We start from the raw sequence: 15,873 nt of genomic DNA, 5'->3' as shown, positions 1-15,873 counted from the left end.
AGAGAGAGAGAGAGAGAGAGAGAGAGAGAGAGAGAGAGAGAGAGAGAGAGAGAGAGCGCTAGAGGAAAGGAAGAGCATATGTTTTAGCTGGGTGGTGGTAGCATACGCCTTTAACCCCAGTGTTCAGGAGGCAGAGGCAGAGGCAGGCAGATCTCTGAGTTTGAGGGCAGCCTGGTCTACAGAGTGAGCTCCAGGGGCAGCCAGGGCTACACAGGGAAACTTGTCTCGAAAGACCAAATCAAACCAAAACCACATATGTTTTTGTAGCTCTGTCCCTTTACCCAGGGACAAAGGGGTGTGGCCATTCTCCATTCTCAAGCCCCCGCTTCCTGTCAAAGTCCAGCTTCAAACCTTTGTCCTCCTCCAGTCTCCCCAGGAAGGAGTAATCCTGACCGTGAGTGCAGAGGAGAATCACACACCCACTTGGCCCACTTAAGGAGGTAGCGGCATGTTCATCACCCGGAGAGGGCAGGTGACGTCCCCAACTGTCTGTCTCGGTTCCGTTTCTCCATCCTTAGCTTTTGGTTCCAGGCTACAGAAGTGGTCCAGGGTCTCTGCCTTCTCCTGGATATTTGATGTCCATCTTCTTCACTGAATTTTAACTCTGGGCAGATGTCAACTCTGGTTTGGAGAGGCACAGGCACGCAGTCAGTGCCTGGTGGTACCGAGGTTTATAGTGATCCAGCAGCCATTCTGGACCCCACCTTGATCTACGGGGCTTGCTTCTTGAGTATTTGGGTTTCTCTGGTGTTCTAGGGAGGAATGAATTTATCGCTGACCCAGGTCTGCACAGGCACAGAGACAGGGTACGGGAATCTGCACTGCCCTGGTACGATGTGAGTTGTCTCTTAAGCCCTAGTCAGAATAACTCCACCTCAGAGCACACCACCTTTCAGCCGTTCCCCATCCCAGAATGCCACGAAAACAAGCCGTCTCTCCCATGACCAGACACTGCTTGCCCAGAGCAGCAGACCCCTTGAAAGGGCAAAAGCAGACTCCACATTAACATATAACATCCCTAGATTCTGAGTCTTATAGTATTGTTATTATTTATTGTTATTGTGTGTGCGCCATGTGCTGTGGGATGCTCTGCGGAAGTCAAAGCTGTCAAAGGACAGCACTGTGGAGCTGGCTCCACACCTTGATGCCGGTTCCAGGGATAGAACTCAGGCCCCCGGGCTCGTGTCGCAAGCTCCTCTCACCGGCTGCCGAGTCTGGTTTGTTGTGCCTTACGTTGTCTGAGTCTGTGGTCACCTCTACTGCTTTGACACTAACTGTATCCCACACTCAAGCTGGTACAGACTGTGTTGAGACTCAGAACTCTGTGAAATTGGAGCGTGGTGGGTGGGTGGGTGATTGACACCTACGAAGGAGGAAATGGAGCTGTATTTTTCCCTTCATGAACTCATCAAATCTGTCAAGATAAGCTTGTCTGAATCAGTCTTTAGGCTGCTGATCTGTCCCAGTTGGGAAGTAGGCGTTAATTATACATGTTCCCCCTCCCTCACGTCATGCACCACTTGGCATCCCTCAGTTTAACTCTCTGCCTTGTACTACTGGCCTGGTGGTGCATGCCATTAATCCCAGCACTCGGGATGCAGAGGCAGGCAGAAATCTGTGAGTTCAAAGCCAGTCTGGTCTACATAGTCAGACTCCCTTCAGCCAGGTCTTCATAGTGAGATCCTGTCTCAAAAAACAAAAACAAAACTACAACTCTTTGCCTTGCAGGGCTGGGGCCCCAACTTAGTTTAAAGTCAGCCTTGCTGAAAAGAGTGGCCAACCTTTTCTCTTCCTTCTTTTAAAATTATTTTTTTATTTATGTGTACTCATGCGCATCCGAGTGTTTGTATGTGTGGCTAACTGCAGAGGCCAGAAGAGGGCATTGGACACCCTAGAACTGGAGTTTCAGGTGGTTGTGAGCTGCCCAAGGTGGGTGCCACACACAGACCTTGGATCCTCTTGCAAGGACAGAAAACTATCTTAGGTGCTGAGACATCTCTCCAGCCCCATCTTAAAAATATAGATTATTTATTCATTTGTGTGTAGGGGCACAGATGGAGGTCAGAGGATAACTGGCAGGAGCCAGTTCTCTCCTGCCTCGTGGGTCCTGGGGACTGCACTCAAGTCACCAGGCTTGGTGGCAAGTGCTTTTACCCACAAAGCCATCTCAAGTACTCCAAACAGCTATTTTTTGAGGGGTCCCTTTCCTCTTCTAGCTGAATTCTTGAGTTCCTCTGCCCCGGAAACCTTAAAGTCACCCCAGAGCTGGATACAGTTGTTCATCAGTTCTCTGGCTGGGTGAAGGTCCAGCCTCCCGACAGCTGCCAAGTCACAGGAAGGCCACAGTGGGGAGAGCACCTTTATTTGAAATAACATCACAGGTCTCACATCACCTCTTGGTAGGGACAGAGAAGAGCCCAGGGATAGCCAACAGGGCCCAGGGGGACAAGGACACAGCCTTGCGTAAGCACCAAGATCTTTAGGGATGGTCACTCCTGCCAGGCAGGGAGACATACCTGAGGGTGGTTCCAGGCCTTCTGCTCTCTGAGTATAAGGGGTTGTGGCCCAGTGGGAAGAACGCCAGGGTAGTTGGGTCATAAGAAGCCAGCACAAGCCAGAGGCCTTCAGTGCTATGGACCAGCTCTGCTAGGACCCAGCCCCAAGGCATGGCATCTAGCGAGCCTAGGACATAGGCAGCTTGATTCTCGGTCAAGGGGACATGGGCTTGCGTTCCACCCACGCAGAAGGTTCTAGAGACTTCCATGAAAGACTGACAGTGATGGAGGCTGTAGGCCCTACCCTGGATGGACAGTCCCATTAAATGCTCTCTCCTTCTCCATGGGGGAGCACAGGCGAGGGCCAGTGGGCTCAGCAAGCCTGGGAGACAGGAGGGAGCACTGCCAATCAGATTCAAAAGCCTCTGCTTCACTCAGCCCCAAAGACCCTACCTCTTGCTCCCCAAGTCCCCTTGGAAGCTACCCCTTGTCCCCAGATCCAGGAAGAGACAGGAAGAAGAGGGGCAGGTCCAAAGTCCTGGGGTGCCCCATGTCTTCTCAGGTGGCCCTGCCTCCCAGCAGCCCCGCTGCCTCAGGAGTGCCCTGGGCCACGCACCTCATGAATAGGGGAAGAAGCTAGCCAGGGCCGTAAGTCATGGCTTCGGCAACGGCGAGGCCTGGGTTACAATACCATACACGCCCCCACTGATATCCAGGATCTGGTCACGCGTACTCTCTACACCTCGGTCCCCACGCTGAGTGGGTCTCACAGACCTACCTTTTAAGGGTTAAATGAGACAGTATAGGGAAAGCACCTGGGCTGGCCCTGGCCCCTAATGGAGCGGGGGCTCAGCCATTGAGAATCATGATTATTCTCCTGCCTGCCATCCAGCCCACCCAGACCCCGTCTCCAGCCGGGAGTGGGAGGGAGGGGACAGGGGCAAAGAAAGGTCCTGTTAGGGTGCTAGTCTGCACTGGGCCTTGCCCCTTGGAGGCGGCATCTGTCCCCACGGACCCCAGGCTCCCAGTGTCTTTCACAATCGTCCCTGCCTGATGCCCAGCCCCACATGGGGCGTCTTCAGGGTGTGGTAGCAGTTGAGCCCCGGGGCTGGGCTTGTTCTTACTTCCTGTCGCCAGCCCGGTCCAGGCTCTTTTGTGCAGGGTCAGGGCCCAGCAGGGCAGCCAGGATACCATCAGGTTGAGGGCCTCCCCGCTTCATCTTGAGATTGGCTCTCAGGGCCGCGTCCTGCCCAGAGCCTCCTTCAGGGGAGGCCAGGGGATCTGGAAGGAGGGCAGCAGGGGTGTTCAAGTCAGCCTCAGTTTACCCAGCAGGCTCTGCCCCCAGAGCCTGGGCAAGCCCAGTGAGAGGAGGCAAGTAGGCCTCGCTCACTCATTCACTAACAAACGCAGTCACTGATTTGTTCATTCAGCGGCACACACACGCATTCACCTATTAATTTTCTCACCCATTCATACATACACTTCCCCATTCAGCTTCCCTCCCATTCATCCTTCACCCCTGTAGTCAGGCTCATTCACCTTCCCATTGATCCACGTGCTCACCCCCTGTGCCCCCTTTGATCCGCCTCCTCGTGCCCGCATCCATCCCTTCATCCACCCCCCCCTTCTCCCATCCACCCTTCCTCCTAGTCACCCTCCCGTCTGTTTGTTCCTCCGGTCACCACCTCTGGACTCACCTGCCCACTTATGCTTTAACCAACAGCAAGTGGCCTGAGCTTCAGACCCTGCAGAGGAACCAGCCACCCCCAGCTTAGATAAGGACTCCCCAGGAAGATGCGGGGGGGAAACTCCTTTCACGGTGACAAGGACGATTAGGACAAAGAGGAGGACTCAGGACAGCTTTACCACATTCTGATGTGGTCAGTGGTCAGCAGGTGGAGGGACTGGCCTGGGCAAGTCATAGAGGTGGGAGGCAGCCTGGCTTGCATAGGCGTGGCTGGCCATCCCCTGTGAGGCCGGGGAGTGGGGTTTGACACTGAATGTCCTTGAGCAGATGAGGGACAGGAGCAGAGGGGTTTAGTGCGGGCCATCTGGCATTAACACGGTGGAGTCCCTGAAATCAGGGGACCACACAGCTTTAGCAGCCCCCAGGAGGTCAGTAGGTCATGGGAAAGTGAGAGGCCTGCATGCTACTCACCGTGGACCCCAATCATGTGTTCCAGGATGAGGACCCTTTCTGCCAGGATCTTCAGGGCTTCTCGAAGCTGCTGCACACCCTCACCCTGGTGCGGATGAAAAGCCAAGTTCAGGGTCTCAGTCAGGCTGGGGTGGGACAGGAGCAGAGGCTATGCAGACACAGTGGACATTCCTCACAGCCCTGCCTCTTCTGCAATATCCACACCATTCCAAACAGACATCGGAGCCAAGCACTGGCTGTGTCCCAGGCTGGTGATCCAAACAGGGCTCGCTAACGACCAACCCAAAACCCAGTCAGCCGGCATCCCCATAGCGACACAGCATGAATTGCACCGACTGGGGCTTCAACTCTAGACCCAATGGGCTCAAGCCTAAGTTCTTCCCCTGCCGTGGTTTTCTAAGGGCTCCTTCCCAGCATGCTCTATGATGATTCTGTTTGTTAGTTTGACACAAGATGGAGTTATCTGGAAAAAGTACCCTCAGTTGAGACAATGCCCCCATCAGATTGGCTTCTAGGCCAACTAATGGGGCATTTTCTTGGTTTCTGATCGATGTGGGAGGGCACAGTCAACTGTGGACGGTGCCATCCCCTGGGCAGGTGGCCCTGGACTGTATCAGAAAGCCAGCTGAGGAATCCACTGGAAGCAAGCCCATAAGCGGCACTCCTCCATGGCTTCTGCATCAGTTCCTGCCTCCAGCTTCCTACCCTGAGTCTCTGCCTCGACTTCCCCTGATGATAGACTTTAACCTGTAAGCTGAAACACCCCTTTTCTCTCCACGCCGCTTTCCGTCATGATGTTTATCTCAGCAGTAGAAAACAAACAGACGAACAGCATGTATTAATGGCTGAGCCGTCTGTCCAGCTCGGACTCGTCCCATGTTCTCGAGAGCCTCGGCTGGAGCTCCAGCAGCCCTCTGCCTCCCACCACATAAAAGATCATCTCAGAAAGGTCATGCAGCTAAATGCAGGAGCCCAAGCCGTAAAGCCTTTAGAAGGAAATGTAGGTGTCCATAATTGTAACCTTGTGTTAGGTGGTGGCTTCTTTGATGTAGCACTTAACATACAAACAATGACTGGGAACAAAGACCAATCAAGTGCCTTAAATGAGATATTCTTCCCCATGAGGGATGATGTTACAATGAAAACTCACTCATAAAATGGGGGAAAACTTTTGCAAATATTGGACACACTATTGGATTGCTTTTAGCCCGGATATACGAAGAACTCTTACAAGCTTTGGCTTCCCTGATGACAGACTGTAACCCGAAATCCAAACAAACCCTTTTCTCCCCGAGTCCCTTCAGTCACAATGTTTATCACAGCAAAAGAACTCCAACTAGGACACCATCTTCCAGAAAACACCAAGAGGCGAGAGCACGCAACTCTGGGCCTACAGGTAGAGAAAGTGACGGCGCCTGCCTGGACTGTCCACCCGAGAGCGTTGGCCACATCAGCGTTGTGGAGCAGGCTGGGCCAAGTCAGAAGGAGACTGGAAACAGTCAAGCCTGCCAGAGTGCTGGTAGGAGCTAATGCCAGCACATAGCCAGAACTTCATTCCTCGTGGCTTTGTGTGTGGAGATACCTGACCGTGCCAAGGTGAGCTGCTGCCCTTGAGAAGATGGACACCAGGGCCAAGCAAACCAGGTGGCCAAGGGGCTGGAGTCAGGGCGGCCTGTGGACACGGCAGGCCTGCTATTCCACTCAGAGTCAAAGAGAGTTCGCTGGTTGGTAAGAGTGAAGTCCCCAGTAGGAAACAGAAGGCAGCTATGGGCAGGGCCCATGTCTCTTAGCTGGGGAAGGGCTCTGGGTGGGGGATGGGGTCTTTAGGGTTTCTCTGTCTGACCTCCAGAGAAGATGTCCTTCTTCCCTCCCCTCTCCTCCCTCCTTCCTCTCTCTTTTCCTTTTCCCTTTTCTCCCTGTTCTTCCCCTCACCTCTCTCCCTCTCCTCTTCCCCCTTCTCCCATCTTTCTGCCGCTTCCTCTCTCATCTGAATTCCCTTTTTCTTCCCTTCCTTGTGTGCTTTGTTTCATTGTGATTGTTTTTTAGACAGGGTCTCATTATGTAGCCCAGGCATGTCTCTTCTGTCTCAGTCTCCTGAGCACCAGGGTCTCCCATTCCTTAAGTACAGCAAGAATTTCCCAAAGCTCCTATCCCACTCCCCATGCCCTGGCTCAACCTCACTCCCGCAGCCCAGGCCTCCTCTACTCTGCTCCAGCTCCCCCAGCTCATCCCTTCCACACATACAGGAAGCCCTCAGTAGGCACTTCCCTTCCCAGCCAATTTTTGCTGTTGTCATTTATTTGTTTTTTGATTCCCCACCTCACTGGACCTCCACCTTTCAAGGTCCCCCATGCTGGCTGAGGACAACCTTGAATTTCATCCGTGCTGGGCAAGCACTCTACCAACTGAGCCACATTCCCAGCCCTGTTTTTACAGCTTTTTTCCCTGGGGACCCCGGCACCCTAGTTCCCTTTTCTCCACCTCCAAGCTCTTGGCCCAGTTTTCTCTTGCTTGCCCCAGGCTTTTCTTGTTCCCATCATCCCTCTTTAGGATCTGAAGTTGAAGCCCCTTCCTCCACCTGTCGCGCCTTACATCCACCAGCCACTCCTGAGAAGGCTCCTCCCGTGCCAGACCCCAGGGTCAGTTGCCGCAGCTGTGGCATGCCCACAGTTGCAAAACTGTTCACACTGTCACCTTGTTGGGCTGGAATTACCTGGAGACTAAGAGAGACTCTATCCTCAGCAGCCAGTACCCAGCCCAGGGCTGGCCTTGGGGCGCCCAGCTTTCACCGCTAGTACAAGATGCTGTGGAATAATCCTTTTGTACACTGTGAAGATGTGTTGCTATCATTGGTTTAATAAAGCGCCAACTGGCCAATAGCTAGGCACGACATCAGATTGAGAGAATGCTGGGATGAAGAAGGGTGGAGTCGCAAGGAGACACAGGAAGAAGAAAGGTGAATGTGCTGGGCTGAAAAAAGGTACCGCCAGAACATGGTAGAACATAGATAAGAAGTATAGGTTAATTTAAGCAGTAAGAACTAGTTAGTAACAAGCCTAAGCTATCAGCCAAACATGTATAATTAATAAGTCTCTGTGTGGTTATTTGGGAGCTGGCTGACAGGATGGAAAATTCCACCCACAACAGAAGACACTGCCAACAGGCACAGTTACCTCTGCTGCGGCCGCTTTGTCCTCTTCTCCTTCCTTCACACTGGGCTCACCCTAGGAAGCAAGTCTCATGGTCAAGATATTGGGTGACATGCAGAGACTGAAGACAGACGGTCTGGGGTGAGACAAGGGAGGGAGGGCATACATCAGGACATTACTTGTGCAGCCCATCATACAGACGTGTATTGGATCTGAAATTGGAGAACTCATGTTAGCTCTTGTGGATGTTCATTAAATCGCCTTTGCTTCTGGGCCCTGTTTCTCTATCTATTAAATGGAACCAGTAAGGCTAGCCTCATAGCCTTATGGCCAATGACTACTTTGTGACTTTGAGAGGGTTGCTTAACCTCTCTGTGCCTCCATTGCTCACTGCTAAAGACGATTAATAATGATACCCATCTTACTGCTACAAAGGGGGTGGAGTAGATTAACACTAAGCAGGAGCTTAAACTAGCCTGGGTTCTAGAAGTGCTGTCAAAGTTGTTACTGTCATTTTTTACTAGGCAGAGGCACAGGAGAAGTTAAGTTTTGGAGGCTGACACTTCTGAGTCCAAAATTCCAGCAGTACTATTGTGTAGCTGTGTGACTTCGGGGAAATCATTTAATCTCTCTGAGCCTCACCCACCAGTTCTGATAAATCAGTACAATAAAGTGTAGTCTGGATAGCAGGTAGTGAGGCTTAAATACGTGATGAAAGCTACTCCCTGATACTGTATGCATCAGCACACAGTAGGTATTCGGCAGAGACCATCCTCCACCCCCTGACCCTGATATCAGTCTCTTTGGCCTTGGAGATTGGAGCTGAGACCCATAAATTCTTGTGTTTGAGAAGGGCCATGGAGGCCAGCTGTCTAAGCACCAGACTCTGGGAGGTTCAAAGAACCAAAGAGATCTTCCCAGGCATACAGATCATGAATCTATGGCCTTATGCTACACAACTCCAGACGACTTGGCATATTAATCCAGGTAAGCTGTGACTAGACCTTCCCAGGACAAGTCCAAACTTTAGGTCATTTCCACTCTTGCCACACACCCTGGCAAGAGTCCTGGGTGATCTCAAAGTCACCCCTTTTCTGTTGGGGAAGCTCAGGCTGTACCTGGTTCTTGCTCTCCAATCCCTCTCCTAGTTGGGACAGACAAGCCTTTGTTTAGAGACACTATGGGGTTGAGCACAGACATGGCTCCCAATTTCCCAGTGCCCAGCCCATACTTACAGATGACCTTGCCACAACCCACTCATCTATCAGTCCCTGGAATAAAAGGTCAGTGGGGCTCTCCTGCCTTTGATGTTTTCTGCCTCTGGCCCCACCTATACTGGGTCCCAGCAGAAGAGGAAGCTAGAAGTTCAAACTTGGGACCTGACTGTGTCTGCAAATCATCCACATCAGAGGTCTGACACTGAGTCTCGGGCAAGCTTTTGATCTAATCTCTTATACAGTAAATCAATGCCAAGCATGAATATTAAGCAGAGGAGGGAAACAGGTGACTTAGCACTTGGGCAGAAAAACCTTACAAGTGGCCAAGGCAGGAAGGGTCTTATATGTGCGGATCCAGCGTTTACATGTGCTGAACCCAGAGCTTAAATATGCAGTCATCTCCTGGCACCCAGATGATCACAATGTACTCCTCATCCTTTCACCAAGTTGGAACCCTAGCTCCCACACTCATACAGTGAGCCAGAGGAACCTTCTAGAAATGTAAACAATTGCATAAGAAATCACTCCCAGCTCAATCAGTTCCACCCATATGACAGAAACCTTCACAGAGATAAGACACAGACACCTCACCTGGTCTCACAACCCACTCTCCTTTCACTACCAGCCTTGTCCCTAGATCAGGGCATCAGCACTTGTATTCCCTTCTCTAAACTGATGGACCACATGGCTGGAGAGGCAGAGCAATTCTAGGCTTAGGGCCTTGCTTCCTCTCCAATAGGTGATCTTCAGTAGAAACAAGGGTTCAGGCATCACTGGGTGACCTGCTGAGAATGTCTATGTGGCTCCCAGCAACATCTAAGCTCTCTGGGACTGAGCTCATCAAAAGAATGGGAGCTGTACCCCACTGGGACATTAACGCTGCAGGCTGTCCCCTATACTACACTAGAAATGGCTGAGTCCTTACCTGGGATCCAGGTGCTCCTGGAGGTCCTGGAGGACCATGTGGTCCTGGGGGACCTGTGGGCAGAGCCATTGGTGAACACTTAAGGACAGAAAAGCTCACTGCTTCCCCACCAGATCTGAACAGGGGCATTCCCAGCATTCTGACCTTGCCCTGGGTCTTCCCCCTGCCCACTAGTAGCAAATGAATATTTGGTGAATATTAGAAAAGACTCAGATTCTCCATATCCTCCCACCCTCAGCTCTCAGAGGCCCACCTCCATCCACCCATCTTCTTCCCTTTCTAATCCACCTGGTCACCCCAATCCTGAGACCTGGTGACTGAGCAGGGAGCTCACTCACAATGTCCCAGCCCAGCCTGTCAGTCTTCTGCCATTTTGGAAACCTAGAACCATCTGCCCTTCAGTTGCCCCAAGACCCCTGGATTCACTACTAAGGATGAAGCTGGGTAGCATATTTGACTGGGTGGGTTCCTAGCATAACACAGACCAGGTGGAGTGGGGCTACTTCAGCAATCCCAGAACTTGGGAGCTAGAGGCAGGAGGACTGGAAGTCAAACGTTATCCTTGGTCACACAGAGAATGGGAGGCCAGCCTGGGCTACATGTTACCTTGTCTCAACAAATAAATAGATAAAGTAGGAAAAAGACCTTTGTTCTCAGGACAAGCCCAAGAAAGAATCTTCAGTCCACTCACCAGGGGGGCCAGGGGGACCCCGGGGACCTGGGACACCTGTCAGCACTGTGTCAACCACAGCAGGGTTCAGCTGGGAGTCTCCATCTGCAGAGAGAGTCACATGATCAGTGATCGGGTGGGGTGAAGGTGGCCAATCTGGAGGCCAAGTCTGAGGGGTTAGTGGGCTCCCCAGAGCTGAGTCCAGCACCCTCCCCCTGTATGTGAATGGACACACTGCATTTATTGCTCAGAAGCAGTCAGGGTTAGGGGTGGGGAGGTGGATCAGTGGTTAGAGCACTTGTCACACAAGCTTGAAGACCCGAGTTTGAATCCCCAGCATCCACATAAAAGCTGAGAGTGGTAGCCCCTGCCTGCAATCTCAACACTGGGGCCTGGAAACACCAGCTTTGTTGACTGCCCAATCAGCATGCTCCAGGTGCAGTGGGAGACCCTGTCTCTAATAATAACGTGGAGAGCAATGGTGGGGCACTCAGCTCAACCTTTGCCCTTTACACACACAGGTACACACCTGCACAAACACATACATAGCACACACACATGTTCACGCATGTACACACACATGCATGCATACATGTACATCAGAATGGATCCTCTGTTGGGCTCCTAGTGGCTTGTGGGTATATTTTAGTGGCCATTATGATCATTACCTGCTCCTCAACACATCTGCCTGTTCCCTAACTAGGGGCATTTCTTCAAGGAAGCCCGGGCTACAGATGAAAGTCAGAACTGGCCTTTGCCCCACCTGGGACCCTCTGAACCCACCTAGACTCCCATCTGACCTTGGGGACAAGCCCAACTCTGACTGTAAGCACTCAGGGACTGTGTGTTTCAACCTCCAGAGTGGCTTTCTTAGGGAGCATGGCTTTACAACTGGGGAAACTGAGGCCTGGATGTAGGAAGTTATCAGTGCCGAGGTGAGGTTTGTGTTATGTGTATTGGGGATGAACAGGGGTCTCCCCTACTCCATTCCTGTGACAGCTAACATGAACTCCATACCATACTGTCAGTCACGGGCCCTACCCGTCCTCTTCTTGGGGATTTCACTTTGGGAACTGGCAGGATGGCTCAGAGGGTAAAGGCATCTGCCACCAAGCCTGATGACCAGAGTTTGAGCCCCAGGACCCGCATGGTAGGTGGAGAGGATTGACTTCTACAAGTGGTCCATCCTATGACCTCTACACGTGAACGGTGGCACGCCCCTACTGATAAGTAAATATAGTAAGCTTACTTTAGATTGCTCCTCTTCTGATGCAATTGTTTATTTATTTATGTGGTACTGGAGATTGAGTCCCATGTCTCATGCATACTACATAGATGTTCTACCACTGAGCCACACCCCAGCCCCAGCCCCAGCCCCAGCCCCAGCCCCTCACTGAGAGATTCTAGGCAGGTGCTCTATCACTGAGCCACACCCCAGCCCCTCACTGGGGGATTCTAGGCAGGGGCTCTATCACTGAGCCACACCCCAGCCCCTCACTGGGGGATTCTAGGCAGGGGCTCTACCACTGAGCCACGCCCCAGCCCCTCACTGGGGGATTCTAGGCAGGGGCTCTACCACTGAGCCACGCCCCAGCCCCTCACTGGGGGATTCTAGGCAGGGGCTCTACCAGTGAGCCATGTGCCCCAGCCCTAAATTTTTTAAAAAACACTTTGATTTTTTTTCTTTTGAGACAGGGTTTCCCTGTGTAGCTTAGACAGGCCTTGAGTTTGTTATGTATTCCAGATTGGCTTAAAGCTAGCAGTAATTGTCCTGCGTCAGCTTCCCGAGAGCAGGAATTTAGGTTTGTGATATCATGCCCAGCTTCCCCAAGATTTTAAAATAACCCCAGGGGTTAGGGTTAGAGTCATGGTTATAGTTATGGTTACGGTTAGAGTTATGGTTATGGTTAGGGCTAGGTTTAGGGTTAGGGTTAACATTAGGGCCAGGGTATCATTTGGGTTAGGGACAGGGCTATAGTTAGGCTTAGGTTTTGGGTTAGTGTTTGGTCCCTATTCAAGCTTGCTGTTCCTTTCAGAGTAACAGACTCTCACCCTCAAAGAGGTCCCTAGACCCAGAGTCTTTGACCCCTTCGGGCTGTGTCCTCATAAAGCTGGTATGTTTTGTACGCTTTGGCCCATAACCACCCTGAGGTCCCTAGAAATCATGTAGATCTATTTCGTCACAGTTTGTGCTCAGGGAACACTGTTGGGAGTCTCGCTGTGATGAGACCTTAGAAGGAAACGTGACAAGGGGTGTCCGCGGTGGGCCGCCTTGCCAGTGAATAGAGCCGATTACAGTTGTAAGTGGGATGCGTCAGACCCAGCAAGGTGAGCCTTGAGGCCCAGAGCAGGGTTGGAGGCCACGCCATTTTCTCGGGCAATCCTCCTTCAGAACAAAGTCTCATTTCCTGGCTGATCCCCACCATGGTGGGCTCCCAGCTTCTCTAGCATCCCTAGGGGAATTCTAGCTTTCCCATACAGACAACTTAGCTCACCCAGTCTCTCCCACCCCGGCACCCAGCACTCACTCTCCTTGTCTGTGGGTGGCTGCAGGGAATACAGGACGCCTTGGGGGCTGTTCGGCAAGAGGCTGGGACTGCCTGCTGGGCCAGGAGGGCCTGGTGGACCAGGGCGCCCCATCTCTCCAGGGAGCCCACGTGGTCCCGGTGGCCCCAGGAGACCTACAATGCAGAGCAAAGGGTTAAGTGAGACTGACCAGTGTGACGTCACAGACAGGTAACTGAAGGCCCTGAAAGGGCAGAGGAGTGGCCGGGGTCATTTGGGCACTCAGTGACAGGCCTCTGCACCAAAGGAGGGTTAATGAGAAGGGTTCCCCTTCCAGGTTAATGAGAAGGGTTCCCCTTCCAGGTAGGGGACACAGGGACAGCAGAGGACAGACGTGGTAGCATTTGAAGAAGTGGGATCAGGACTCTAGAGGAGTTGAGTTCTGGAGCAAATACTGAGGGTGGGCCAGTTCTGAGCAGGGGCTAGGGTTCTGCAGCACTCAGGGGATCATGGGATTCCTGAGTGATGTTTCAGGTGCTTGGGACAAACCCCTAGTCCTTAGCAGCCCCACCCCACCCTAAAGGCCCTTATAGAATTTTGTCCTGTGGTACCCCAAGATTGGAGAGGGAGAAGGGTGATGGGAAATGCAATGGATTTGAGGCTAACAAGCAAGATTAGGGTGCACGGAATGTCACCACCGCTCAGGTACAAAGCAAATCACAGTCTCTTACTCCAGCGGACAAAGATTCCTTACCTGGAGGTCCTACTGGTCCCTTTTCTCCTGTCTGGCCCCGGTCACCTTTGGAACCTGGGGGCCCTGCAGGCCCCGGTGGTCCCATCTGTCCTGGAGGCCCTGGGGGAGAGAATAATGGATGAGCACTGTAGACTCAGAGTGCCATGGAGGCTCCAGTTCTGGGCACATAGACTATGTGCTCAGATAAGTTGTTGACAGGAGCTCTCCCACTGAGCCACACCCCAGCCCCTCACTGGGGGATTCTAGGCAGGCGCTCTACCACTGAGCCACACCCAAGCCCCTCACTGGGGGATTCTAGGCAGGGGCTCTACCACTGAGTCACACCCCAGCCTCCTGGGTGTACCAGCCATTAGAGCTGACAAGATGTCTTTCCCTTCTGGGATCCCAATAACTGTGTTTGTTCCCCCCTTTTACACATGGGTAAACTGAGCAGCAGAGAGGAACAAACTCCTGTTCCTGGCTACAGAGCCAGGGTATAGCTTGTTTTCACACGTCAAATCTGTTCTTTCTTGCTTAAGGTCCAGCACTTGTGGCAGCTGAGCCCAAGCTGCCCTGCAGGGTCTGCAGGGTCAGGCCTCCTGCCTTGAAGCACTATCCTCTTGAAATGTTCTAGAGGCCTGAGAGCAGCCGTGGTGCAGGTCCAGTTATCCCAGCGCTACAGAAGCTGAGGCAGGAGAATCAAACGTTCAGGGATAGTCTGGTGACAGGGGAACTTTGTCTCATGGTTAAGTCAACTAAGGGTCATTCATGGTGCTCACCATTTAAATTGCATTAGAGCCTGGTCCATGAGGAAGAGTTGGGCTGGCTGTGTCTCTCTCTCTCTCTCTCTCTCTCTCTCTCTCTCTCTCTCTCTCTCTCTCTCTTTGTGTGTGTGTGTGTGTGTGTGTGTGTGTGTGTGTGTGTGTGTGTTTTAAAAAGTGCCTCTTGCTGGGGACTTCCTCAGGCCAGAGAGGCAGGAGTCACCATTAGTAGGGAGTGTCTGCCACCTTCTGGCCATTGCTGGAACTTCACTTTCTCTGATAAAGTCCCAGCCAAGCGCATCAGTGAGTTTTGAGACAATCCACAAAGGAGATTTGGGGCCTGTGTCCTTGGGGAGATGGGATAAAGGGCAGGAGTGTGATCTCAGAGGTGAATCCTGGGATTCGCTGGAAGGATAAGGAGAGAAGCAAATTGTGCCCCCGGGGTCTTGTGGGGCTGTGGATCACCAGCAAACTGGGTGACCGTGGGGCAGTTACCTCTGTTAACTCTGCTGTCCACAGGCCTTGATAAAGCCAGGCCTGACTGTCTGCCACTATAACCCCAGCACTATTGGAGTGGGGTGCCAGAGACGACGGGACCATGGGGGCTTGTGGGCTCCAGCCTACATCCAGGTTCAGCAAGAGACCCTGTCTCAGTGGAGTAACGTGGAAGGTGACAGACATCCTCCTATGGACCTTGTGTGGAGACACACATGAATTTATGAAAATATCTAGGGACTAACCCCAGGAGACAATGACCCTGTCAACCTTCTAGTTAACTGTCCTCCCCACCCCCACAGACACCCCCACAGTCAACACCTGAAGCCAGCACGAGCCAGATGTCCACCACAGTCAGCTTAAACGTCAACTTGACACAGCCTTGAGTCACCTGACAAGCCAGTCTCAGCTGAGAACTGCCCGGATAAGATTGGCCTGGGGCCTGTCTGTGGGGTTTGTCTTCTCAGTCAACTGAAGTAGGAGGCCCCACACTGTGAGGTGGTGCCAGCCCAGGGTGGGTGGTCTGGTCTGTGTATGAAGGCTAGGTAAGCATGAGCCTGGGAGTGAGCAGGGAGTGTGAACTGGGAGTGAGCTGGGAGTGTGAACTGGGAGTGAGCTGAGAGTGTGAACTGGGAGTGAGCTGAGAGTGTGAACTGGGAGTGAGCTGAGAGTGTGAACTGGGAGTGAGCTGGCGGTGTGAACTGGGAGTGAGCTGGCGGTGTGAACTGAGAGTGAGCCAGGAGTGTGAACTGAGAGTGAGCCGGG

General features: G+C 52.5%; 1 protein-coding gene across 2 annotated transcripts in view; it reads right to left on the bottom strand.

Annotated features, from left to right (window-relative positions):
- Positions 1 to 2,805: 2,805 nt before the first annotated feature.
- Col26a1 (collagen type XXVI alpha 1 chain) overlaps positions 2,806 to 15,873 on the bottom strand; it is a 139,866-nt gene continuing 126,798 nt past the window's right edge. For both annotated transcript variants that reach the window (XM_026787005.1, XM_026787006.1), the window contains exons 6-12: positions 13,874 to 13,972; positions 13,143 to 13,295; positions 10,636 to 10,719; positions 9,945 to 9,997; positions 7,827 to 7,877; positions 4,654 to 4,738; positions 2,806 to 3,776 (exon numbers count right to left, since the gene is read on the bottom strand). In XM_026787005.1, coding sequence (XP_026642806.1) covers positions 3,616 to 3,776; positions 4,654 to 4,738; positions 7,827 to 7,877; positions 9,945 to 9,997; positions 10,636 to 10,719; positions 13,143 to 13,295; positions 13,874 to 13,972 — 686 coding nt within the window. In that variant the 3' untranslated portion in view covers positions 2,806 to 3,615. The remainder of the gene's footprint in view (positions 3,777 to 4,653; positions 4,739 to 7,826; positions 7,878 to 9,944; positions 9,998 to 10,635; positions 10,720 to 13,142; positions 13,296 to 13,873; positions 13,973 to 15,873) is intronic.

This window comes from Microtus ochrogaster, chromosome 2 (genome assembly GCF_000317375.1).
Source record: "Microtus ochrogaster isolate Prairie Vole_2 chromosome 2, MicOch1.0, whole genome shotgun sequence".
Lineage (NCBI taxonomy): Eukaryota > Metazoa > Chordata > Mammalia > Rodentia > Cricetidae > Microtus > Microtus ochrogaster.
Note: the sequence above shows the minus strand (reverse complement) of the source record. Positions and strands in the feature narration are given on the sequence as shown.